Genomic DNA, 26,458 nt, shown 5'->3' on the forward strand with positions numbered 1-26,458 from the left:
TTAGTAGAATAGATGAATTGCAAAAAAAAGGTGTTTATTATAAGGACAGAAAGTCAGGTGATTGGCAAACATAACAGGTCATGCCAAAGAGAAACAGTCAGAGAGAAAATTAAATCAGTTAGCTTACTACCAGAACATTTAATAATGGTAGTTCTGTGTCCAGAAGTTCAGTTGTTTTCACAATGCTGAATGAAGTACACCACAATATGAACCAGAAACAAACCATACTGAGGCCACCTTGGGATGTGGCCTGAGTTCTGTTTATTTTGGGATCTGTTCAGAGGTCCGAGTTTATTGATGCGTTCACATATACTATAGAAACCAGGACTCAGCATGTGAAATCACTCAACATTCCAAGTGTGGAAATGATGTACTATTTTTCAGGTTGAACTACACAACTTTCTGAAGATTTGTTGTAAGATTTTTTTAAATTAATTATTTCATGAATTTATTTTTATTGAATTTATTATTTTGATGAATTTATTATTATTATTATTATTATTAAATTATTATTATTATTATTAATAATAATAATAATAATAATAATAATAATAATTTCTACAAATATATGTAGTGTTGCAGACACTTTTAGAGGAAATTACTATACAGAGATAATTGCTGTATATTACTTAAAGCCTTATTGTTTTTTCTAAAATGCTTAAAATACTAAATAAAACATCTATAATTACCTATAATCTATAATTACATCTATAATTAATTATAATTACTATAATGTTTTCTGGATTATATATATTTAGGTCTATACTGTATAGGTTATTAGTTGATAAAACAGAAGTGCTGAATAAAACAGAACTGATTCCAAAGAAAATATTTCTACTAGAAAAATCTTCAAATGGAAAAGCTCTGATTAGACCAGTGTGAAGTGTTATTAGCATTATCTTGTGTTATTAGCACTGTAACACAAGAGTTAAAACAATAATGTCCATGCACATAAAGCTAGTATAACTGTAACCCATTGTTAAACTCTTATGTATATGACCAAACTATTAATACTCTCCCACAGATGCCAGATAAATACTAAATGTCAGAAGCAGGAGAGACTTCCTAAAAGTCCCTGTGCTCCATTTCTCAGTACATGAAGGGAGTAAGCACAACTTCTGCTCCAACACTGAATAACTGTGTCTGTGGTTGCTAGCGGTCTGAAGCCCTTTGGTCTATTAATGCTTTGGTTTTCTGTTGTGATATAAAGGAAGTTGATGAAAACAGACTAGTGATGATGGGTCCAGGATTCCTTGAATTGAAATAACTGAAGGAAATATATTTCTTATTAAATATGGGGCCATGAATCAGTAGGAAAACCTGTATTTTCTGCAAATCCCAGTGTATAATAAAAAGCTGAATTCTTATCAGCAATTCAGAACTGGCTCATGGACAACACTACCTGCCTGCTCCTACTACCCTTTAGCCTGAGGTTACATCAAGGTTATGCTACCAAGCATAAGGGGAAAGAGAAAGATTACCTCATTTTTCATAGTATCATTTAAAAGTGTTACATATGTTTTTGCTGTCTAATATCAAACTTATTGATCCATTTTGTTGAAGGAAAGACATGCAGAATTCTGTTCTAAAGGGCAGTGAGAGATGTTGGTGTGTAGTGGATAGAGCATTCTTCTCCATTTCCTGCTGAGAAATAAGAGAGTAAATGCGAAGGTTTACAATGATGAGGGGGAATGCAGTGTGTCTGAGCAGCAGGTTACAGTGATGAGGGAGAATACAGTGTGTCTGAACAGCAGGTTTACAGTGATAAGGGGGAATGCAGTGTGTCTGAGCTGTAGGTGCAGTTACACTAACAGAACAGGCTATTTTGAACACAGTCTGTAAGCTGCTCTTAAATAGGCTGGATGACAGGTGTTGCTGGTTGTCCTTCAGTCCTGGGAAGCAGTTCTATGCCTCCCTCTGGTGGCCGAAGATGGCCTAGCTGATGACCCAGCCCCAAAATATTTTTTGATTCGGCATGCACCACTTTTTAGTTGTCACAAATGACCAGTAGAATAGATGAATTGCAAAAAAAAAAAAAGGTGTTTATTATAAGGACAGAAAGTCAGGTGATCGGCAAACATAACAGGTCATGCCAAAGAGAAGTAGTCAGAGAGAAAATTAAATCAGTTAGCTTACTACCAGAACATTTAATAATGGTAGTTCTGTGTCCAGAAGTTCAGTTGTTTTCACAATGCTGAACCAAGTAGACCACAATATGAACCAGAAACAAACCATACTGAGGCCACCTTGGGATGTGGCCTGAGTTCTGTTTATTTTGGGATCTGTTTAGAGGTCCGAGTTTATTGATGCGTTCACATATACTATAGAAACCAGGACTCAGCATGTGAAATCACTCAACATTCCAAGTGTGGAAATGCCCAAAGGTGTCTGACAGAGCAGCTGATGCCAGTGTTCTGTGAGCAGAGCAGAACACTGTAGACTTCTGTTTTCTAGACGTCTACAAGGAAACACAAAAACAATGGAAAAGGTGAATGGTGGGCATGAGTAAGTGTCTGACCTATGACCTCTATGTCATCTTCATCACAATGCTTTGTTTACATGCTGCAGTTGTGTAGGGCATGGTGAGAAAGCGAGACAGCTTCTTTGTCTGGTCAGATAACGAACTCGAGCAACTAAACATGAAACTAAAACACCTAATGCAGTAAACAGCGTGACAACGGGTTCTGCCATTGTGGAACTGTGGAGATCACACGAGAACCTTACATCAGTGTTTTCTAAATGTTACATTTTCTCTTATCGACAGTACACCACCAAAGCTGTGTTTTAGAATTAGCCACTTTAGAGAGCAGATGTGAAAAGATGCTTTTTTCAGTGGTCGAAAACGGCATCAAAACTAGCCTCAGATTCACTTCAGTGAATTATCAAAGATAGGTGGAACTCATGAGCAGGAGACAGGCATGGGAATAAAGAGCAGCGATTCAGTTTTGATGAATCAGGAACAGAAAACTGCAATTCTGTATTTGATGAATCATGCTCAGGATGAGAGAGCAGTGATTCATTATTTGATGACTCATGATTCAAGAATGGTTCCTGAGTGTCTGGTTCCCTCTCTGGAACATTCTGATTGGTCGTCTTCCTCATTCATCTCTTGCTGCTGTACAAGTTCATTTGGTTGAATGTTCTTACATGACTAGCAATTCTGTAATCTATTTCGGAACAGCACCACTGCAGACACCAGTAAGATCAGTATGACCAGTGGCAGCACCACTGCCAGCACAGTGTGTGTGTCAGGTTCTTCCTTCATACCTAAACACAGAACACAAAAGGTTAGGAGGGTTTAAACACTCTGAAAGTGAACTGTGCAAAAGGCCCTTGGCGTTAAATGCACTAGTTTGTGTTTTGGGTTGAGTACGATTTGATCATGAGATTTGAGGATACAGAAAAATGCTTTGGGCTGCAACCAGGAACAGTTGAGTTAGAAAAAGATGGGAAGGCAGAGTAGTTGACTAAAATAAGTAAACTTATTGCTTTAATCTTAGTTTATTTCCTGTTTTTATTTATTATGTTTATCTGGTAAAAATCACATCAAAGATACAATTTGATTTCACTCATTAAAAGTGAAAAAGCTCAGACAACTGTGACACTGAGCATTAGTTTCCTTGTTTGCTCATTTTCATCCTGAACATTTTCACATGTCAGTATTCTTTTCTCTGCATTTTTCTTCATTGTTATCAACATAACATTACCCATAATACACAGCACACATTTCATGTAACTGGTCTGGGCATCAATTACACCTTCCTATTTATATTCCATGTTACCTATCATTTTTGTAGCTTGCACTTATTTGACACATCTGCATGAAAATAAAGGCCGTCTTGGATGGTCCATATGACTTAGGGTGCTATGTAACAAGGTACAGATGTGACAAGGCATCAGAGTGAACAGGATTACTGGCACAGGGTTCAAACTGAAGATGTGTGGAACTAGAAGAATCTGCTGTTCTTGCTACACCACTGGGAGAGTGAGATAAATATGGAGAATAACTTCTATCGAAGCTGATAAGAGCAGAAGGAATCTGAGGTCTCACCAAGCCACACAGGATGGGATTACAGGCAAGAAAACCCCAGCTGCTTCTGAATAAACAAATAAAAGGGAGTGAACCCCACTAGACTGGCCTGGTGCAGAGTTCAAACCAGGTGCTGAACTAGAATGAAGTCTTGACTCTAACCACTACACTGTAAGACACAACAATTATGCAGGGAGACTGCCTGCAACAGAAAGAAAGTTCTCACACAGAGGGAGAGAAACAGTCTTTGTGAGGCAGCTATATATGGGTGAAGCCACCTGTGGGACATCAGGCTAACGAGCACTGATTAATTCCCAACTCATGACCTTTCTCAGGTGGAAGACAGCCAGCATTGTGAGCCCCCATTACAATAGGATGTTATGCATTATGTTCTAAGGATCTAGCCAGTTCAACAAAGTATTGGAAAACCAAAAAATCTATATAATAAAATCTGTAACACTGTATTAAAATTCAAATGTACTCAAGCTTTAACCTAATTTAATTTTTAAAATATTGATAAGAAATTGATTATTTGGTAAAAATGAATTTAAAAGCTTTTCTCTGACTAAAGAGTTAGTCAGACACCATGAAATCAAAGCTTACCACCAAAAGTGGCTGTGGTGACAGTGTATGTAGCAATGACTTCCTCATTGCTGGTGTCCTGTATGGTATACACTCCACTATCAGACTCCTTCAGACCCTTCAGCTGCAGACTGGAACTGAATGACACTCTCTTCCCATACTCAGAGACACACTGAACTTCACGCCCCGTAATCTCACATAGTCTGACAGTGGTTGGTTTGGTGTCACCAGTCCTGTTCAGAATCACCTCCACTGGTTCTGAGATGGGCACGTTCATGCTGAGAGATTCTCCACGATGGACATGAACTTTAAAACTGAAAGCTGGATGTAGAGAAACAAATATGAAGAACATCCTGATATTCCATTCTGTAGTGTATAAGTAATATGCAATAATACAGTCACACCACATAATTAACACTGAATCTAGTTTTATAAAAGGCTTAGACTGCTCTTACCTACTGTTCAATCTGAACATGACAAGACAGTAAAGTATTACTTACCATGGACTTGAAGATTCCAATCACATAATGTTTTACCACTGCAGCTGCAGGTGTACCAGGCCCTCTTATTGAATTCAACATCGGTGATGGTGAGGGAGAAATCTCCCTTCAGGTACTGATCATGGGACATGCGAAAACCTTCCTTTGACTGACATGATGTCTGATTACACTGAGCCAGAATGTCATCTGGTTTATGGTACACAGTCCATGTGACCAGACTAGAACACGTCTGACTGCAGGGGAGAGTTGGATTCTCATTAAGCTTCACTCTTATAACAGGATTCTGTGGCCCTTGACGTAGAACTGCAGAAAAACATCACATAATCACATAGAAACAGAACTTAGGCTGCATGTAGGTTCAGTTTTCATTCATATTTGTATTGTATTTACATGTATACACATTATACTTTACATTATACACAAGATATTCTCTGTTCTACAACACAAGTACCCAAGCAACTAAAATTGTTATAACCATGTGAGTACAGTCAAGATGACATAATGCGAGACCATAATGCTCACACTGCCTTATGCAAGCTGTAACCTGGTTCCATTTAAAAAATATATGGTTAGGAAACTGAATATATTTGAAAAATAGGAATTTGATAGCATTTCCCTGATGTGATTCAGTCAGCTGACCTAATACATCAGGACAGTAGAAACCCTCTAGAAGCCATGAAAGACATCACCAGGAGAGTAGTAACCTCTAGAAGCCAGCAAGGACATTTATATCTGTGGACTAATGATGAGTGATCTCTTACCTGTTTTCAGGTGGGAACGACAGCGTGAGTCATCCGGCTCCTTTGTAGAGTCCAGGCCATTCCAGGGAGAGCTGGGACAGGGGTGGCTGCTTAATGAACCTGCAGGAAAGAAAGAAAATATGAATCACAGCTGGCTAGTTAAGTATGTAATCTTATCTAAAGGGCATGACCTAGTATCATTAATGATTAAAGTCCATATGGTGAAAATTAATGACAGGAAAGATATGGTTCCATTTTTAGTGTTAATCTGTGTTATACCTGCTTGCTGAAATGGTTTAGCCCAGTGTTAAGGGAAGGGGCTATAGGTATATAACCAGGAGAGGAAGGGAACATGGGAAGGATGTTGTGTGTGACTTTGCCCTCTTCTCATTTACTGTGATGAGTAAAAGAGCTTTCAGCCATCATATTTGTTTTGTATTGTACAGTTAATATGCTGTGTTGTGAGATTTCAGATTAAAAATGTTTACCATTGAAGAAGCCTGAAATATTTGTTCTCAGGTTTATGACCCATTTCTGGGAAAACATTCTTCACATCTTAGGTTAACCATAACTAAAGAATTACAAACACAGTAAAATCAAATCTTACCTCCAGCTATTACTGAGTATGCAGCAATGACTTCATCATTCCTGGTGTCCCGTATGTTGTAAACTCCACAATCAGACTCCTCCAGATCCTTCAGCTGCAGACTGAAACTGAATGACACTCTCTTCTCATACTCAGGGACACACTGAATTTCACGCCCCCTAATCTCACACAGTTTGACAGTGTTTGGTTTGGTGTCACCAGTCCTGTTCAGAATCACCTCCACTGGCTCTGAGACATTCACATCCATGCTGAGAGATTCTCCAGGATGGAAATGTTTGTGGACATTTACAGCTGTAGAGGAACAGCAAGCAAAACACCACAAATATACAAATATAGTCTAAACTGTATTTCACTGTATAAACAGTCGATTCTAAACAATCTCATATCAATAAAACAAGTCAAATATCAAGCAATCACACTTACACTCAATCTGAATGCTCAAATCACAAATGTCTACAGCTTCACACTCACAGGTGTACCAGGCCCTCTTAGTGTAATCAACATCATTGATGGTGAGGGAGAGATCTCCCTTCAGGTACTGATCATGGGACATGTGAAATCCCTCCTTTGACTGACATGATGTCTGATTACACTGAGCCAGAATGTCACCTGCTTTATGGAACACAGTCCATGTAACCAGACCAGAACACATCCTATTACAGGGGAGAGTAGCAGCTTCATGAAGATTCACCTTTACAGGAGTGACTGCTGAAACTGGAGAAAAGACTGGAACAAAACAAAGTACATTTAGTCAGGAGAGAGGGAACTAATAAGGCCAATATTTTGGTAATTAGATATATTATTTTCTGTTAAAATCATGTAATAATAAGAATACATAATACAGCTGTGTATTATGCATTATTATTATTGCACAGAAACACCCTATCCACATTTTGTCATTGTACAGCCCTTCCCCCTAAACGTCTCCTCGTGTGTGTTCGTCAATGTGGCCACACTCCCTGTGTGACACACCTGCTCCTCATTGTGTCATTAATATACGTGTATACATGTTTATCGTTTATGTGTCTGTTGTCTGTGTCTGACCCATTAGCCTGCGTGCTATGTCGTATATGTTATATGTGAAAATAAAACGTGTGTTCCTGTTTATGCGACCCGTCCCCGCATCCTGCTTTACCTCCACGTCACACATTTATGTCGTTGATTGCTGTTTGTGTAAACAATGCAATTACTGTAACTCAAAGATGTCAGTTACAACAGAGGAATTTAAAAAATAAATTTGTTGTACTTACCATTAGAGATCATCAGGAGTGATAACATGGAGTACAGGGGGATATTGACGTCCTTCATGGCTGTAGAGACCACAGATGTATCTGCACATGTTCAAGTAGAAGGATTCAGGAACAAATAAGGAAATGGATTTTTGGGGGCAGTGGGGAGGAGTGCTGGAGTGAAGTAAAAATTAACTGACCTCCTTCAGAAAGTCTTATGGATAATTCCCATGGGAATCTCATAGACATTTCTAACTGCTACTCATATGAAATGTGCTGAATTTGCACCCACTGAATAATAATACTTGTAATGAGCATGTACAGGACCACAAACAAAAAGGTTCATAATGAATGAAAGTACCTGGCTTTAGGAAGTCCACATGCCATACATATTTTTTTCTTAACTATGACAAAATGAACACATGTAGATGAGATGAAGATGACTGCATGCGAGTAAAATTAACACAAGTCATTATACGCATATTTATAACACTATAAACCTTACAAATATAGAACATATTTATAATACTGCTGCACTCCCTATACCACTACTAGCATAAGGAAAGGGCACATGTAAACCCGCCTCTTACGTTGGTGCCCCAGAATTTTGCACTATGCCGCTGTATAATATCTGTCCCCTCAATATCCATTATACCCATTATTTACTTGCAAACAACTATTTATGAAATGTTATCTTCCCCTGTCATGTTCAAGTTCAAGAGGTTTTATTGTCATTTCAGCTATATACAAGTACACAACAAAAACGAGACAACATAAAAACAACAGTGCAACAGACAACATGCTACACAAGTGCAAACAGTCCAACATAGTGCAAAATGTCATTAAATAAACATTAAATAAACAATAATGAATACAGGACAAGACAAATACAAAATACAAAAAGAGTAGACAGTGCAATTTAGTACAGTACACAGTACTGGGCATATGTAAAGTGAGTTGTGCATAGCAATCAGTGACATGCTACCCTGAACATAGCAGTCACCGGTAGCAGCCAGAACAGTTCAGAGTACAGTGCTGGTTTAGTACAGCAAGTAGGATAATGTGCAAGACTGCAACAGGAGTGCATAGTTTATTTGTGTGAGGTTTGACTTCAGCACTAGTCCAATGCAAAACAATATGTGAGTGTGTGTATGTACCTATGTGTACGTATGTGTACGTGTGTGTGTGAGACTGTCTATAAGCATGTATAGAAGTGCCCATTTTGGAATCTGAATTGGAATTGGAGTTAGCCAGAGTTCAGGGGTCTAATGGCTTCTCGGAAGAAGCTGTTGCACACTCTGGAGGTGCGGGACTGGATGCTGCGGTACCTTCTTCCAGATGGCAAAAGGGTGAACAGTTCATGTGAGGGGTGTGTGGGGTCTTTCACAATGTTGGTGGCTTTCCGGATGCAGCGTGTCATGTAGATGTTCGTGATGGAGGGAAGAGAGACCCCAATGATCTTCTCAGCTGTTCTCACTATTCTTTGAAGGGTCTTGCGGTCAAAGGCGGTGCAGTTCCCAAACCAGGTAATGATGCAGCTGCTCAGGATGCTCTCTACAGTACCTCTGTAGAAGGTAGTGAGGATGGGTGATGGGAGATGGGCTTCCCTCAGCTTCCGAAGGAAGTAAAGACGTTGCTGGGCTCTCTTGGGGATGAAACTGGTGTTCAGGGTCCAGGTGAGGTTCTCCACTATGTGAACACCAAGGAACTTGATGTTCTTGACAATCTCCACTAAGGAGCCGTTGATGGCAAGTGGGGAGTGATCTCGCCTTGCTCTCCTGAAGTCAACAACCATTTCTTTTGTCTTGTCAACATTCAGATACAGGTTGTTGACCTTACACCAGCTCACCAGTTCTTGCACCTCCTCTCTGTATGCTGACTCGTTGTCTTTGTTGATGAGACCCACCATGGTCATGTCATCAGCGAAGTGAAAACATTTTAAGTGGGTGAGTGCAATTTCGGTAAATATGGAATATGACGTAAGGTGACGTTTAAATATGAAGCATTATAATGTTTGTTGACTTTGTGTTTAATTTATGATGTGGAATAATCTAATAATAGTGGAATAATATAATAATAAGCCCTTTTGTGCCTAAACTCAGAAACAGCTTTTCCACTCAGTATGTTTTATAGTTTTTAAATTCTATTAACAAATTTGTCTCTGTATGCTGACTCGTTGTCTTTGTTGATGAGACCCACCACGGTCGTGTCATCAGCGAACTTGATGATGTGATTCGAACTGTGCATCGCTGCACAGTCATGAGTGAGCAGTGTGAACAGCAGAGGGCTGAGTACGCTGCCCTGGGGAGCACCAGTACTCAGTGTGGTGGTGTTGGAAGTGCTGCTTCCAATCCGGACAAACTGAGGTCTACCAGTCAAGAAATCCAGGATCCAGTTGCAAGTTCAAGTTCAAGTTCAAGTTTGGTTTATTCGTCACATACATAGTCATATACAGTATAACGCGCAGTGAAATGGTGGAGAGTGCTCTGTCCAAACTGAGGAAGAGAAACAGGGGTGCATAGAGAAAAATATATATATATGCAGATAAATATATATATATTCTATGTATGTACAAAATATATTAACAATGTATGTACAATATATGTATATTATGATTATATACACAATGTACAATGTATATGGTTGGGTATATATGTACACAATCTATAGAATGTACAGTGCAGGTGTAATATGGTTGGGTATATATGTACACAATCTACAGAATGTACAGATCCATTTTATATAATAACATATCTACAGTTGTTGTGTAACAGGGTAATTGAGTATAAATCTATATATACAGATGTACAGATATACAGTCATGTTACATGGTGGTGGTGGTCCCCACAGTTTATCAGTTTCCCTGATTCAGGGCCCGAATGGCCTGTGGGAAGAAGCTCCTCTTCAGCCTCCCTGACCTCAACAGAGTGAAGAGTCTATTGTTGGGATGGGTGGGGTCCTTCACAATTTTCCTGGCCTTGGTCTGGCACCGCTTGTAGTAGATGGTCTGCAGGTCAGGAAGTTCCGTGTGAGCGATGCGCTCTGCTGAACGCACTACCCTTTGGAGTGCTTGTCTGTCCTGCTTGGTGCTATTCCCAAACCAGACTGTGATGTTCCCCGTGAGGATGCTCTCGATAGTGCAGGTGTAGAAGTTCCGCAGTACTTTGGAGGGCAGTCTGAAGTCCCTTAGGCGTCTGAGGTGGTAAAGACGCTGACAAGCCTTCTTTGCCAGGGAGTTGGTATGGCGGGACCAGGACAGGTCCTGCGAGATGTGAACTCCAAGGTACCTGAAACTATCTACTCTCTCCACCGTGGTTCCACTGATCCTCACAGGTTGGTAGTGCCGCACCTGCTTCTTGCTGCAATCCACGATCAGCTCCTTTGTCTTACTGACGTTTAGGAGGAGATTATTTTCCTGGCACCAGTTTTCCAGGTGTTTAATCTCCTCCAGGTAGGTCCTCTCGTCGTTGTCCGAGATCAGACCCACGACAACGGTGTCGTCAGCAAACTTGACAATGATGTTAGAGCTGGAAGTGGCTGTGCAGTCGTAGGTGTACAGTGAGTAGAGCAGGGGGCTTAGGACACAACCCTGAGGAGCTCCAGTGCTGAGGGTGAGGGTGGATGAGGCGCAGTTGCCCACCCGTACTGATTGTGGTCTGTCTGTTAGGAAGTTGGAGATCCAGTCGCACAGGGATGTATGCAGTCCTAGATCTCCCAACTTAGTAGTGAGTAGGGAGGGGATGATAGTGTTAAATGCTGAACTGTAGTCGACAAATAGCATTTTAACATAATTTCCCCTCCCTTCGTCCAGGTGAGTCAGTGTAGTGTGGAGCAGATGTGCAATTGCATCATCAGTGGAGCGGTTGTGGCGGTATGCAAATTGCAGTGGGCCCATGGAGGCTGGCAGTGAAGATGTGATGAAGTCTCTGACTAGCTTTTCAAAGCACTTCATCACGAATGATGTGAGGGCAACAGGGCGGTAGTCATTGAGGTCGGAGGGTCGAGGTTTCTTCGGGACGGGGACGATGGTGGACCGCTTGAAGCTGGACGGGACGATACCGAGCGTCAGGGAGAGATTGAAGATGTCGGTGAATACCGGGGCTAGCTGATCTGTGCAGGCTTTGAGGACCCTCCCGCAGATACCGTCTGGTCCCATCGCCTTCCTGGTATTCACCCTTTTAAACAATCTCCTCACGTCACTCTCCGTGATGATGAGAGGGCGCTGTTCTATGGTGGGCCCCGCGCATGTGCCATCGACTGCGCCGATAGTGCCATTAGCACTAGCGCCGTTAGCATTGGCGCTGTTAGCACTAGCGCCGTTAGCATTGGCGCTGTTAGCATTTGTGCTGCTAGCATTAGCGCTGCTAGATGTAGCCTCGAAGCGAGCAAAGAATGTATTCAGCTCGTTCGCCAGAGACTCATCCGCACTCATCAGTCCAGAGGGTGGGCTCCTGTAGTCCGTGATCATCCGTAGTCCTTGCCACAGGGATCTAGAGCCACTCTGCTGGAACTGTGTCTCTAGTTTCTTCCCGTTGCGTCGCTTTGCCTCCCTCACCGCCCTTCGCACTCCGTATGCTGCGGACTTGTACTCGTCCATGTTCCTGCTGATGATCCCCGCATTGTAAGCAGCAGTGCGAGAGTTCAGAGCCTCGCGGATGGTTCTGTCCACCCAGGGCTTCTGGTTGGAAAACTTCTTGATGGTGATTCTTGGGATCGTGTCGTCCACCAGTTTCCCAATAAATCCTACTACTGCCTCCGTAAACTCGCTGACATCATCAGTGCTGCGCCGGAACATGTCCCAGTCCACGTCATCCAGAGCGTCCTGCAGAGCGGCCACCGATTGGTCTGTCCAGCGCGCGACCTCCCTCTGAACCGGAGCTTCCCGTTTCAGCCGTTGTTTATATTTTGGTAGGAGGAAGATGGCGGCGTGGTCCAACTTACCAAACGGTGGATGAGCTAGTGCCTTGTAACTGTCCTTGTATGGGGTGTAGCAGTAGTCTAGTGTCCTATTTCCCCTGGTGGGGAAGGTTACGTGCTGGTAAAGGTTGGGCACTGCACGCTTGAGGTTAGCGCTGTTGAAATCCCCAACCACAATAAGTGCAGCGTCCCGGTGCTGTGCCTGAAACTGTGTGAGAGCCTCATGAAGTTCACACAGTGCAGTGTCCATGTTAGCCTGAGGTGGGATGTACACGGTGTTGATAATGACCGAAGTGAACTCCCGGGGAAGGTAGAAAGGACGAAGCTTGAGGGCGAGCAGCTCCAGGTTGGGTGAGCAGGAGCAGACGAGAGTAACAACATTGGCATTGTTGCACCAGCTGTTGTTTACCATCACACACACTCCGCCGCCTCTCGACTTCCCCGAACCTGCCGTCCTGTCCATCCGGTGAACCGAGAAGAACTCCGCCGGCTGGATAGCGTGGTTTGGTACCGCTGGGTTCAGCCACGACTCGGTGAAGCAGAGGAGATTGCAGTCCCGAATGTCCCTCTGGAACTTTATCCTGGCCCGGAGGTCATCGAGCTTGTTATCCAGAGACTGGACGTTGGCTAGCAGGATGCTGGGTAAGGGAGCTCGGTGTGCCCGAGCACTCAGCCTGTTCCTGACGCCGGCTCGCTTGCCTCGAGGCCTTTTCCTCGCGCCGCGTCTTTTGTTTTCCCTCAGGATCTCCGTCGGCCATCTTGGGTCCGGGGTTACAGACGGCTTGAGGTGAGTGCTATGTAGATTAAGAGAAATAAGGGCATCTCTGCTGTACGAGATACGTGCCGTGGTGTGTAGAGAAGGGCTGCGGAGAAATCAGGGGTAGCGGGAAGAGCAAAAAGAGCGAAAAGGATAGTGAAAAGAGCGAAAAAAGTGCCAGGTGTGGACGAAGCAGTCATGACGGCAGCCGACCTCACCGGCGCCATCTTGCACAACCCTTGCAGAGGGAGGTGTTCAAGCCCAGTAAGCTCAACTTTCCAATCATTGAGGAACAATGGTGTTGAATGCTGAACTGAAGTCTATGAACAGCATTCTTACGTAGGTGCCCTTTTTTTCCCAGATGTGTGAGTGCCAGATGAAGTGTGGTAGAGATGGCATCATCTGTAGAGTGGTTGGGGCAGTACGCGAACTCCAAGGGGTCCAGAGAAGGGGGAAGCTGGGTCTTGAAGTGCTTCGAGAGACTCGTCATGAGACACATCATGATGATGGATGTGAGTGCGATGGGACAGTAGTCGTTGAGACACGACACCGTGGGCTTCTTAGGCACGGGGACGATGGTGGTGGTCTTGAAGCATGTTGGGACCACGGTGCAGCTCAGAGAGATATTGAAGATGTCTGTCAGGACATCTGCAAGCTGGTCAGCACATTCTCTGAGCACACGACCCAGGATGTTGTCTAGTCCAGCAGCTTTCCGTAGGTTAACTCCACGCAGAGTATGCCTCACATCAGCCGCCATCAGGCACAGCACCTGGTCATTTTGCGGAGGGATGGACTTTTCTGCTGCAACGTTGTTCTGTGCTTCAAACTGTGCATAGAAGTCATTCAGTGCATCTGGGAGGATGGCATCACTGTCACAGGAAGGTGATGCTTTCCTGTAGTTAGTAATGGCCTGAATGCCCTCCCACATGCGCCGTGTGTCACCAGTGTCTTTGAAGTGTCCATGGATCCTGTGCGTGTGCACGCTTTGCTTCCCTGATTGCACGTGACAGTTTGGCTCTCGTTTTCCTGAGAGCCTCTCTGTCACCTGTTCTGAAGGCTGAGTCACGGGTCCTCAGTAGCATGTGAGGCCAGTCACTGATGCTGTATACTCTTCCAGATTAACAGTGCCACCGTCGGTAGCAGCCTCCTTGAACGTGATCCAAGTCGTCTGCTCAAAACAGTCCTGAAGAACAGAGATGGCTCCTGCTGGCCAGGTTCTCACCTGCTTCAAAAGCGGTATCGAGCGTCTGACGATCGGTCTATATGCAGGAATCAACATTACAGACGTGATCAGAGTATCCGAGGTGGGGCAGGGCTCCGCCCGGTACGCACCGGAAATGTTTGTGTAAACGAGATCCAGCACGTTCGCGCCTTTCTTCTTTCCAGAAGATTGGAGAAAAGAGATGAGGTGAGACAGAGAGGAGAGAACAGCTGAGTAACAAAGGAGAGGAAAGACAAGATATGAATGGAAAGCAAATTAGAATAGATGAGCAGCTAGAGAGGAGAAGATAAGTCGAGAGGAGAAAGTTGCGTTGTACTTTTGGTTCCTTATAATATATCAGGATGATATTTAATCTAATAAATTAATGAAGTATGTGACGTGGGAGGCGAGGCAGGATGCAAAGATGAGCCGTGTGTGATATAGAGAAAATGGAATATGATTGTGAGCGACCGAGTGAAAGGCGCATGCCCAGAACCCATGTAATTAAGGAGGGGGGAACCCCCTTCGTTATGAGCAAGTGTATTTCAGGGCGACGAACTGAGCGGTATAAAGACGGCAGAGGCTAAAAGTGGTTGGATGGCGTTTGGAAAGTGTTCTAGTCGGCGCGAACAGACACGGGAAAATAGCAGCGTGATAGGTTGCGTCCTGGATGAAAGGAGAGCGGTGGGAAAAGTGAAAACATTTAAAGTGGGTGAGCGCAATTTCGGTAAATATGGAATATGACGTAAGGTGACGTTTAAATATGAAGCGTTATAATGTTTGTTGACTTTGTGCTTAATTTATGATGTGGGATAATCTGTTTTGGTTTTTGTGTGCCTGGAGCTGAGTTACGTTTTTGTTCTCTCTACGTTTGGTCCCGATAAGTTCGTTCCCGCGAAGAATGTCTTCTGATTGAGTTTTTCTGTGACGTTCGGTTTTATTGGGTGTGGAAGTATTTTAGTTATCACAAACTGTACTGATGAAGTGATTTCTTGCGCATACGTGATGGTAACCACGTTAAATGTTAGTGAAGCCCTTTTGTGCCTAAACTCAGAACCTGCTTGTCCACTCAGTGTGTTTTATAGTTTTTAAATTCTATTAACAAACTTGTCTGCCCTGGTACTAGTGGTGTTGCTTTTTAAAGAAAGCCTAAGGTGGTACTTGTTACACGTGGTTCACACGACACAGACGTTTAACACCAAACCAAACATCATGAACATTAAGCACCAACACTTCATACAATGTAACAGGCAGTCTTAACGCAGAAGGAAGCAGGTGATGCATGGACTCAAACACCGCCGAATGATGAGATGATGATGAGAGACAGGTGTAACACAAAATAGATAAACAAGGACATGCGTAGCCAGGTACACACACAGGCAAACACTGACAAAATGTTACCAGACTACTTGATAATTGCCCGCCCGCTGAACGAGTTAATTGACGTCATCAGTTTCTAGGTGGTCGTTTCTCAGCGTTTATAAACGAAACTAACCTGTTTTTTGTACATATTTTGATTTACATGATGGAAATTTTTAAAAGCAACAACCTACCGTAAATGGCTACCCGCTAATTATATAACAGGCTTTCTTTTTATGAGACAAATATTTGTAATCATTCAATTGAGTGATTTGACTTTGTTCTTGCATTACTTTGAGAAGCTCAGAAAAGCTTCCCTAGTCCATAATAACAATTGAAATAGTTTCGATTCCATTATTTACAAATAACCACGGCACAGTTCGTCTCAGAGCATTTTTTTTTTTCAGATAGATAATGACATTGTGACATTTGACATCTCCACCAACCTTCTGATTTTATAATGAGGTAGAGCTCAGCCACTTTGACATTCAAAACTTCTAGAGGAATGTGGTGTAGCCAATGAAAACAATCATTCCCATCACAGTAGCATAGACAAATCACTTATTTTAAAACATACAATCCACTCCCTATTCCCTGAATTCTGACTTCTTTACTAAAGGCAATGTACTAGTCATGGAAACACATAAACTAAACACATTACCCAAACATTTTCTATGATTTTAGCTAAATGGACTAAACATGACGAAACTTACCTGCCAATGCCGGATGAATAAGACATGCAAAAAGTACAATCGAGCATACATTACCGCTTTGAATTGAGTCGACAGGAAGTCTGCGTTAACCACAAGATGCAAAAACCCAACCTAAATGATTTGTTTACAGCTTCAATCCCTACTTGTAAGGTTTTTAGAATACACAGGTACATTATATAGTTCACCTCATAATGTAATTTCTGTTCCATTGACCATAAATTCAATTGTAATTTAATATTACATAAAATGTAATTTTAAATTCTATTTTCACATCAATTTGCAAAATATTTAATACACTGTTGAAATCCATTGTTTTTAATCCACAAATTTTATTCTAAACAATTACCACGTACACTGCCTGGCCAAAAAAAGTGCAAGTCCTCCAGCTCCTTTGTAGAGTCCAGGCAATTCCAGGGAGAGCTGGGACAGGGGTGGCTGCTTAAAGAACCTGCAGGAAAGAAAGAAAATATGAATCACAGCTGGTTAATTAAATATGTAAACTTGCCTATAGCACATGACCTAGTATCATTAATGATTAAAATCTGTACAGTGAACATTAATGACAGGACAGATACATTTTTACTGTTAATCTGTATTACACACACTTGCTGAAAAGGTTTAGCCCAGTGTTAAGGGGAGGGGCTACAGGTATATAACCAGGAGAGGAAGGGAAAATGGGGAAGGTTGCTGTGGCTGTCATGCTTGCCCTCTTCTCATTTACTGTGATGAGTAAAAGAGCTTTCAGCTATCATGTTTGTTTTTGTACTTACAGTTAATATGTTGTGGTGTGAAGATTTCTAATTAAAAATGTTTACTGTGGAAGAAGCCTGAAGTCTTTGCCCAGTGTCTAAGGGAGATATGCCTCAGGTTTGTGACCCATTTCTCAGAAAACATTCCTCACACATGACTGAAGGGTTAGTCAGACACAATAAAATCAAAGCTTACCACCAACTTTTACTGTGTATGTACCAGTGACCTCATCATTCCTGGTGTCCTGTATGGTGTAAACATCACTATCAGACTCCATCTCCTTCGACTGTAGACTGGAACTGAATGACACTCTCATACTCAGACACACACTGAATTTCACGCCCATCAAGTTCCCATAGTCTGACAGGGTTTGGTTGGTGTCATCAGTCCTTTCCAGAATCACCTCCACTGGCTCTGAGATGGGCACATCCATGCTGAGAGATTCTCCAGGACATGTACGTGCACATTTACAGCTGTAGAGGAACAGCAAGCAAAACAACAAATATCAACAAATAAAGTGTTGAAGTGGTCTGAGTTCATGTATAAACATGTTAGAACAAATGTATTGAAACATGAAAACACTTACAATCAACCCCACCGCTCACATCACAGATCTCCACATCATCTCATACACATGTGAACCAGCTTAGTCTTGATGTCATCAACATCACTGATGGTGAGGGAGAGATCTCCCTTCAGGTATTGATCATGGGACATGTGAAATCCCTCCTTTGACTGGCATGATGTCTGGTTACACTGAGCCAGAATGTCACGTGATTTATTGAACACAGTCCATGTGACCAGACCAGAATACGTCCTATTACAGGGGAGAGTAGCAGCTTCATGAAGATTCACTTTAACAAGACTGACTGCTGAAACTGGAGAAAAGACTGGAACAAAACAAAGTACATTTAGTCAGGAGAGAGGGAACTAGTAAGGCCAATATTTTGGTAATTAGAGATATTATTTTCTGTTAAAATCATGTAATAATACATAATACATGTAATAATACATAATACAGCATACATAATACAGCTGTGTATTATGCATTATGATTACTGCAAAGAAACACCCTATCCACCTTTTGTCATGTATACATGTCTATGGTTTATGTGTCTGTGTTGTCTGTGTCTGACCCATTATCCATTACCTACTACACACTACATTCAGTAATTACTGTATATTGGTCTCTATAGTAGTATGCAGTATGGTAATCAGTATGTAACAGATGCAAACCATACTACAGGGTCACATGAATGTATGAAGGTTTCACCCTCTTGGGACAGATTTTCCACTACCATTGCATGACAGAATCCGGTACACCACGGAGACAGCTCTGGTCACCTACTGGAATATTCGGCTGGAGTAGTACGTCCTCTGGGGACCTTTTCATGTAAAAATGTCATTTCTGGAAAATTCATTTTGGTCACATAATGGGCTCAGTCAGTACACGAGTAGTATGTAGTGGGCTATTGTGAACACAGTCTGTGAGCTGCTCTTAAATAGGCTGGATGACAGGTGTTGCTGAATAACTGTGTCTGTGGTTGCTAGCGGTCTGAAGCCCTTTGGTCTATTAATGCTTTGGCTTTCTGTTGTGATATAAAGGAAGTTGATGAAAACAGACTAGTGATGGTGGGTCCAGGATTCCTTGAATTGAAATAACTGAAGGAAATATATTTCTTATTAAATATGGGGCCATGAATCAGTAGGAAAACCTGTATTTTCTGCAAATCCCAGTGTATAATAAAAAGCTGAATTCTTATCAGCAATTCAGAACTGGCTTATGGACAACACTACCTGCCTGCTCCTACTACCCTTTAGCCTGAGGTTACATCAAGGTTATGCTACCAAGCATAAGGGGAAAGAGAAAGATTACCTCATTTTTCATAGTATCATTTAAAAGTGTTACATATGTTTTTGCTGTCTAATATCAAACTTATTGATCCATTTTGTTGAAGGAAAGACATGCAGAATTCTGTTCTAAAGGGCAGTGAGAGATGTTGGTGTGTAGTGGATAGAGCATTCTTCTCCATTTCCTGCTTAGAAATAAGAGAGTAAATGCGAAGGTTTACAATGATGAGGGGGAATGCAGTGTGTCTGAGCAGCAGGTTACAGTGATGAGGGAGAATACAGTGTGTCTGAACAGCAGGTTTACAATGATGAGGGGGAATGCAGTGTGTCTGAACAGCAGGTTTACAGTGATAAGGGGGAATGCAGTGTGTCTGAGCTGCAGGTGCAGTTACACTAACAGAACAGGCTATTTTGAACACAGTCTGTAAGCTGCTCTTAAATAGGCTGGATGACAGGTGTTGCTGGTTGTCCTTCAGTCCTGGGAGGCAGTTCTATGCCTCCCTCTGTGGGCCGAAGATGGCCTAGCTGATGACCCAGCCCCAAAATATTTTTTGATTCGGCATGCACCACTTTTTAGTTGTCACAAATGACCAGTAGAATAGATGAATTGCAAAAAAAAAAGGTGTTTATTATAAGGACAGAAAGTCAGGTGATCGGCAAACATAACAGGTCATGCCAAAGAGAAGTAGTCAGAGAGAAAATTAAATCAGTTAGCTTACTACCAGAACATTTAATAATGGTAGTTCTGTGTCCAGAAGTTCAGTTGTTTTCACAATGCTGAACCAAGTAGACCACAATATGAACCAGAAACAAACCATACTGAGGCCACCTTGGGATGTGGCCTGAGTTCTGTTTATTTTGGGATCTGTTTAGAGGTCCGAGTTTATTGATGCGTTCACATATACTATAGAAACCAGGACTCAGCATGTGAAATCACTCAACATTCCAAGTGTGGAAATGCCCAAAGGTGTCTGACAGAGCAGCTGATGCCGGTGTTCTGTGAGCAGAGCAGAACACTGTAGACTTCTGTTTTCTAGACGTCTACAAGGAAACACAAAAACAATGGAAAAGGTGAATGGTGGGCATGAGTAAGTGTCTGACCTATGACCTCTATGTCATCTTCTTCACAATGCTTTGTTTACATGCTGCAGTTGTGTAGGGCATGGTGAGAAAGCGAGACAGCTTCTTTGTCTGGTCAGATAACGAACTCGAGCAACTAAACATGAAACTAAAACACCTAATGCAGTAAACAGCGTGACAACGGGTTCTGCCATTGTGGAACTGTGGAGATCACACGAGAACCTTACATCAGTGTTTTCTAAATGTTACATTTTCTCTTATCGACAGTACACCACCAAAGCTGTGTTTTAGAATTAGCCACTTTAGAGAGCAGATGTGAAAAGATGCTTTTTTCAGTGGTCGAAAACGGCATCAAAACTAGCCTCAGATTCACTTCAGTGAATTATCAAAGATAGGTGGAACTCATGAGCAGGAGACAGGCATGGGAATAGAGAGCAGCGATTCAGTTTTTGATGAATCAGGAACAGAAAACTGCAATTCTGTATTTGATGAATCATGCTCAGGATGAGAGAGCAGTGATTCATTATTTGATGACTCATGATTCAAGAATGGTTCCTGAGTGTCTGGTTCCCTCTCTGGAACATTCTGATTGGTCGTCTTCCTCATTCATCTCTTGCTGTACAGGTTCATTTGGTTGAACGTTCTTACATGACCAGCAATTCTGTAATTTCTTTCGGAACAGCACCACTGCAGACACCAGTAAGATCAGTATGACGAGTGGCAGCACCACTGCCAGCACAGTGTGTGTGTCAGGTTCTTCCTTCATACCTAAACACAGAACACAAAATGTTAGGAGGGTTTAAACACTCTGAAAGTGAACTGTGCAAAAGGCCCTTGGCGTTAAATGCACTAGTTTGTGTTTTGGGTTGAGTACGATTTGATCATGAGATTTGAGGATACAGAACAATGCTTTGGGCTGCAACCAGGAACAGTTGAGTTAGAAAAAGATGGGAAGGCAGAGTAGTTGACTAAAATAAGTAAACTTATTGCTTTAATCTTAGTTTATTTCCTATTTTTATTTATTATGTTTATCTGGTAAAAATCACATCAAAGATACAATTTGATTTCACTCATTAAAAGTGAAAAAGCTCAGACAACTGTGACACTGAGCATTAGTTTCCTTGTTCGCTCATTTTCATCCTGAACATTTTCACGTGTCAGTATTCTTTTCTCTGCATTTGTCTTCATTGTTATCAACATAACATTACCCATAATACACAGCACACATTTCATGTAACTGGTCTGGGCATCAATTTGGTAATAATTTCATACTAATTAATCTCCACACCTTCCTATTTATATTCCATGTTACCCATCATTTTTGTAGCTTGCACTTATTTGACACATCTGCATGAAAATAAAGGCCGTCTTGGATGGTCCATATGACTTAGGGTGCTATGTAACAAGGTACAGATGTGACAAGGCATCAGGGTGAACAGGATTACTGGCACAGGGTTCAAACTGAAGATGTGTGGAACTAGAAGAATCTGCTGTTCTTGCTACACCACTGGGAGAGTGAGATAAATATGGAGAATAACTTCTATCGAAGCTGATAAGAGCAGAAGGAAGCTGAGGTCTCACCAAGCCACACAGGATGGGATTACAGGCAAGAAAACCCCAGCTGCTTCTGAATAAACAAATAAAAGGGAGCGAACCCCACTAGACTGGCCTGGTGCAGAGTTCAAACCAGGTGCTGAACTAGAATGAAGTCTTGACTCTAACCACTACACTGTAAGACACAACAATTATGCAGGGAGACTGCCTGCAACAGAAAGAAAGTTCTCACACAGAGGGAGAGAAACAGTCTTTGTGAGGCAGTTATATATGGGTGAGGCCACCTGTGGGACATCAGGCTAACGAGCACTGATTAATTCCCAACTCATGACCTTTCTCAGGTGGAAGACAGCCGGCATTGTGAGCCCCCATTACAATAGGATGTTATGCATTATGTTCTAAGGATCTAGCCAGTTCAACAAAGTATTGGAAAACCAAAAAATCTATATAATAAAATCTGTAACACTGTATTAAAATTCAAATGTACTCAAGCTTTAACCTAATTTAATTTTTAAAATATTGATAAGAAATTGATTATTTGGTAAAAATGAATTTAAAAGCTTTTCTCTGACTAAAGAGTTAGTCAGACACCATGAAATCAAAGCTTACCACCAAAAGTGGCTGTGGTGACAGTGTATGTAGCAATGACTTCCTCATTGCTGGTGTCCTGTATGGTATACACTCCACTATCAGACTCCTTCAGACCCTTCAGCTGCAGACTGGAACTGAATGACACTCTCTTCCCATACTCAGAGACACACTGAACTTCACGCCCCGTAATCTCACATAGTCTGACAGTGGTTGGTTTGGTGTCACCAGTCCTGTTCAGAATCACCTCCACTGGTTCTGAGATGGGCACGTTCATGCTGAGAGATTCTCCACGATGGACATGAACTTTAAAACTGAAAGCTGGATGTAGAGAAACAAATATGAAGAACATCCTGATATTCCATTCTGTAGTGTATAAGTAATATGCAATAATACAGTCACACCACATAATTAACACTGAATCTAGTTTTATAAAAGGCTTAGACTGCTCTTACCTACTGTTCAATCTGAACATGACAAGACAGTAAAGTATTACTTACCATGGACTTGAAGATTCCAATCACATAATGTTTTACCACTGCAGCTGCAGGTGTACCAGGCCCTCTTATTGAATTCAACATCGGTGATGGTGAGGGAGAAATCTCCCTTCAGGTACTGATCATGGGACATGCGAAAACCTTCCTTTGACTGACATGATGTCTGATTACACTGAGCCAGAATGTCATCTGGTTTATGGTACACAGTCCATGTGACCAGACTAGAACACGTCTGACTGCAGGGGAGAGTTGGATTCTCATTAAGCTTCACTCTTATAACAGGATTCTGTGGCCCTTGACGTAGAACTGCAGAAAAACATCACATAATCACATAGAAACAGAACTTAGGCTGCATGTAGGTTCAGTTTTCATTCATATTTGTATTGTATTTACATGTATACACATTATACTTTACATTATACACAAGATATTCTCTGTTCTACAACACAAGTACCCAAGCAACTAAAATTGTTATAACCATGTGAGTACAGTCAAGATGACATAATGCGAGACCATAATGCTCACACTGCCTTATGCAAGCTGTAACCTGGTTCCATTTAAAAAATATATGGTTAGGAAACTGAATATATTTGAAAAATAGGAATTTGATAGCATTTCCCTGATGTGATTCAGTCAGCTGACCTAATACATCAGGACAGTAGAAACCCTCTAGAAGCCATGAAAGACATCACCAGGAGAGTAGTAACCTCTAGAAGCCAGCAAGGACATTTATATCTGTGGACTAATGATGAGTGATCTCTTACCTGTTTTCAGGTGGGAACGACAGCGTGAGTCATCCGGCTCCTTTGTAGAGTCCAGGCCATTCCAGGGAGAGCTGGGACAGGGGTGGCTGCTTAATGAACCTGCAGGAAAGAAAGAAAATATGAATCACAGCTGGCTAGTTAAGTATGTAATCTTATCTAAAGGGCATGACCTAGTATCATTAATGATTAAAGTCCATATGGTGAACATTAATGACAGGAAAGATATGGATCCATTTTTAGTGTTAATCTGTATTATACCTGCTTGCTGAAATGGTTTAGCCCAGTGTTAAGGGAAGGGGCTACAGGTATATAACCAGGACAGGAAGGGAACATGGGAAGGATGTTGTGTGTGACTTTGCCCTCTTCTCATTTACTGTGATGAGTAAAAGAGCTTTCAGCCATCATATTTGTTTTGTATTGTACAGTTAATATGCTGTGTTGTGAGATTTCAGATTAAAAATGTTTACCATTGAAGAAGCCTGAAATATTTGTTCTCAGGTTTATGACCCATTTCTGGGAAAACATTCTTCACATCTTAGGTTAACCCTAGCTAAAGAGTTACAAACACAGTAAAATCAAATCTTACCTCCAGCTATTACTGAGTATGTAGCAATGACTTCATCATTCCTGGTGTCCCGTATGGTGTAAACTCCACAATCAGACTCCTCCAGATCCTTCAGCTGCAGACTGGAACTGAATGACACTCTCTTCTCATACTCAGGGGCACACTGAATTTCACGCCCCCTAATCTCACACAGTTTGACAGTGTTTGGTTTGGTGTCACCAGTCCTGTTCAGAATCACCTCCACTGGCTCTGAGACATTCACATCCATGCTGAGAGATTCTCCAGGATGGAAATGTTTGTGGACATTTACAGCTGTAGAGGAACAGCAAGCAAAACACCACAAATATACAAATATAGTCTAAACTGTATTTCACTGTATAAACAGTCGATTCTAAACAATCTCATATCAATAAAACAAGTCAAATATCAAGCAATCACACTTACACTCAATCTGAATGCTCAAATCACAAATGTCTACAGCTTCACACTCACAGGTGTACCAGGCCCTCTTAGTGTAATCAACATCATTGATGGTGAGGGAGAGATCTCCCTTCAGGTACTGATCATGGGACATGTGAAATCCCTCCTTTGACTGACATGATGTCTGATTACACTGAGCCAGAATGTCACCTGCTTTATGGAACACAGTCCATGTAACCAGACCAGAACACATCCTATTACAGGGGAGAGTAGCAGCTTCATGAAGATTCACCTTTACAGGAGTGACTGCTGAAACTGGAGAAAAGACTGGAACAAAACAAAGTACATTTAGTCAGGAGAGAGGGAACTAATAAGGCCAATATTTTGGTAATTAGATATATTATTTTCTGTTAAAATCATGTAATAATAAGAATACATAATACAGCTGTGTATTATGCATTATTATTATTGCACAGAAACACCCTATCCACATTTTGTCATTGTACAGCCCTTCCCCCTAAACGTCTCCTCGTGTGTGTTCGTCAATGTGGCCACACTCCCTGTGTGACACACCTGCTCCTCATTGTGTCATTAATATACGTGTATACATGTTTATCGTTTATGTGTCTGTTGTCTGTGTCTGACCCATTAGCCTGCGTGCTATGTCGTATATGTTATATGTGAAAATAAAACGTGTGTTCCTGTTTATGCGACCCGTCCCCGCATCCTGCTTTACCTCCACGTCACACATTTATGTCGTTGATTGCTGTTTGTGTAAACAATGCAATTACTGTAACTCAAAGATGTCAGTTACAACAGAGGAATTTAAAAAATAAATTTGTTGTACTTACCATTAGAGATCATCAGGAGTGATAACATGGAGTACAGGGGGATATTGACGTCCTTCATGGCTGTAGAGACCACAGATGTATCTGCACATGTTCAAGTAGAAGGATTCAGGAACAAATAAGGAAATGGATTTTTGGGGGCAGTGGGGAGGAGTGCTGGAGTGAAGTAAAAATTAACTGACCTCCTTCAGAAAGTCTTATGGATAATTCCCATGGGAATCTCATAGACATTTCTAACTGCTACTCATATGAAATGTGCTGAATTTGCACCCACTGAATAATAATACTTGTAATGAGCATGTACAGGACCACAAACAAAAAGGTTCATAATGAATGAAAGTACCTGGCTTTAGGAAGTCCACATGCCATACATATTTTTTTCTTAACTATGACAAAATGAACACATGTAGATGAGATGAAGATGACTGCATGCGAGTAAAATTAACACAAGTCATTATACGCATATTTATAACACTATAAACCTTACAAATATAGAACATATTTATAATACTGCTGCACTCCCTATACCACTACTAGCATAAGGAAAGGGCACATGTAAACCCGCCTCTTACGTTGGTGCCCCAGAATTTTGCACTATGCCGCTGTATAATATCTGTCCCCTCAATATCCATTATACCCATTATTTACTTGCAAACAACTATTTATGAAATGTTATCTTCCCCTGTCAAGTTCAAGTTCAAGAGGTTTTATTGTCATTTCAGCTATATACAAGTACACAACAAAAACGAGACAACATAAAAACAACAGTGCAACAGACAACATGCTACACAAGTGCAAACAGTCCAACATAGTGCAAAATGTCATTAAATAAACATTAAATAAACAATAATGAATACAGGACAAGACAAATACAAAATACAAAAAGAGTAGACAGTGCAATTTAGT

At 41.6% G+C, this 26,458-nt stretch overlaps 2 protein-coding genes across 3 annotated transcripts; both read right to left on the reverse strand.

The window, feature by feature from the left end:
* Window positions 1–2,047: 2,047 nt before the first annotated feature.
* Window positions 2,048–16,641, reverse strand: LOC113589898 (uncharacterized). The gene is made up of 8 exons (XM_035525934.2): window positions 16,636–16,641; window positions 7,710–7,790; window positions 6,883–7,185; window positions 6,460–6,750; window positions 5,874–5,972; window positions 5,113–5,415; window positions 4,634–4,933; window positions 2,048–3,267 (listed from the first exon to the last, which is right to left on the reverse strand). The coding sequence occupies exons 2-8, from the start codon at window positions 7,765–7,767 to the stop codon at window positions 3,152–3,154; spliced, it is 1,470 nt and encodes a 489-aa protein (XP_035381827.2). The 5' UTR covers window positions 7,768–7,790; window positions 16,636–16,641; the 3' UTR covers window positions 2,048–3,151.
* Window positions 16,642–19,527: 2,886 nt separating this feature from the next.
* On the reverse strand, window positions 19,528–26,247 carry LOC145657690 (uncharacterized). 2 transcript variants are annotated; one of them, XM_081713899.1, is made up of 8 exons: window positions 25,556–26,247; window positions 24,729–25,031; window positions 24,306–24,596; window positions 23,720–23,818; window positions 22,959–23,261; window positions 22,480–22,779; window positions 20,965–21,084; window positions 19,528–20,277 (listed from the first exon to the last, which is right to left on the reverse strand). In XM_081713899.1, the coding sequence occupies exons 1-8, from the start codon at window positions 25,611–25,613 to the stop codon at window positions 20,270–20,272; spliced, it is 1,482 nt and encodes a 493-aa protein (XP_081570025.1). In that variant the 5' UTR covers window positions 25,614–26,247; the 3' UTR covers window positions 19,528–20,269. The 2 variants fall into 2 exon arrangements, with proteins under 2 accessions (XP_081570025.1, XP_081570022.1); XM_081713896.1 differs by lacking the exon at window positions 19,528–20,277 and having other exon boundaries at window positions 20,290–21,084; window positions 25,556–26,246.
* Window positions 26,248–26,458: the final 211 nt, after the last annotated feature.

Source organism: Electrophorus electricus, chromosome 1 (assembly GCF_041902795.1).
Source record: "Electrophorus electricus isolate QZ-2024a chromosome 1, ASM4190279v1, whole genome shotgun sequence".
NCBI classification, from domain to species: Eukaryota; Metazoa; Chordata; class Actinopteri; order Gymnotiformes; family Gymnotidae; genus Electrophorus; species Electrophorus electricus.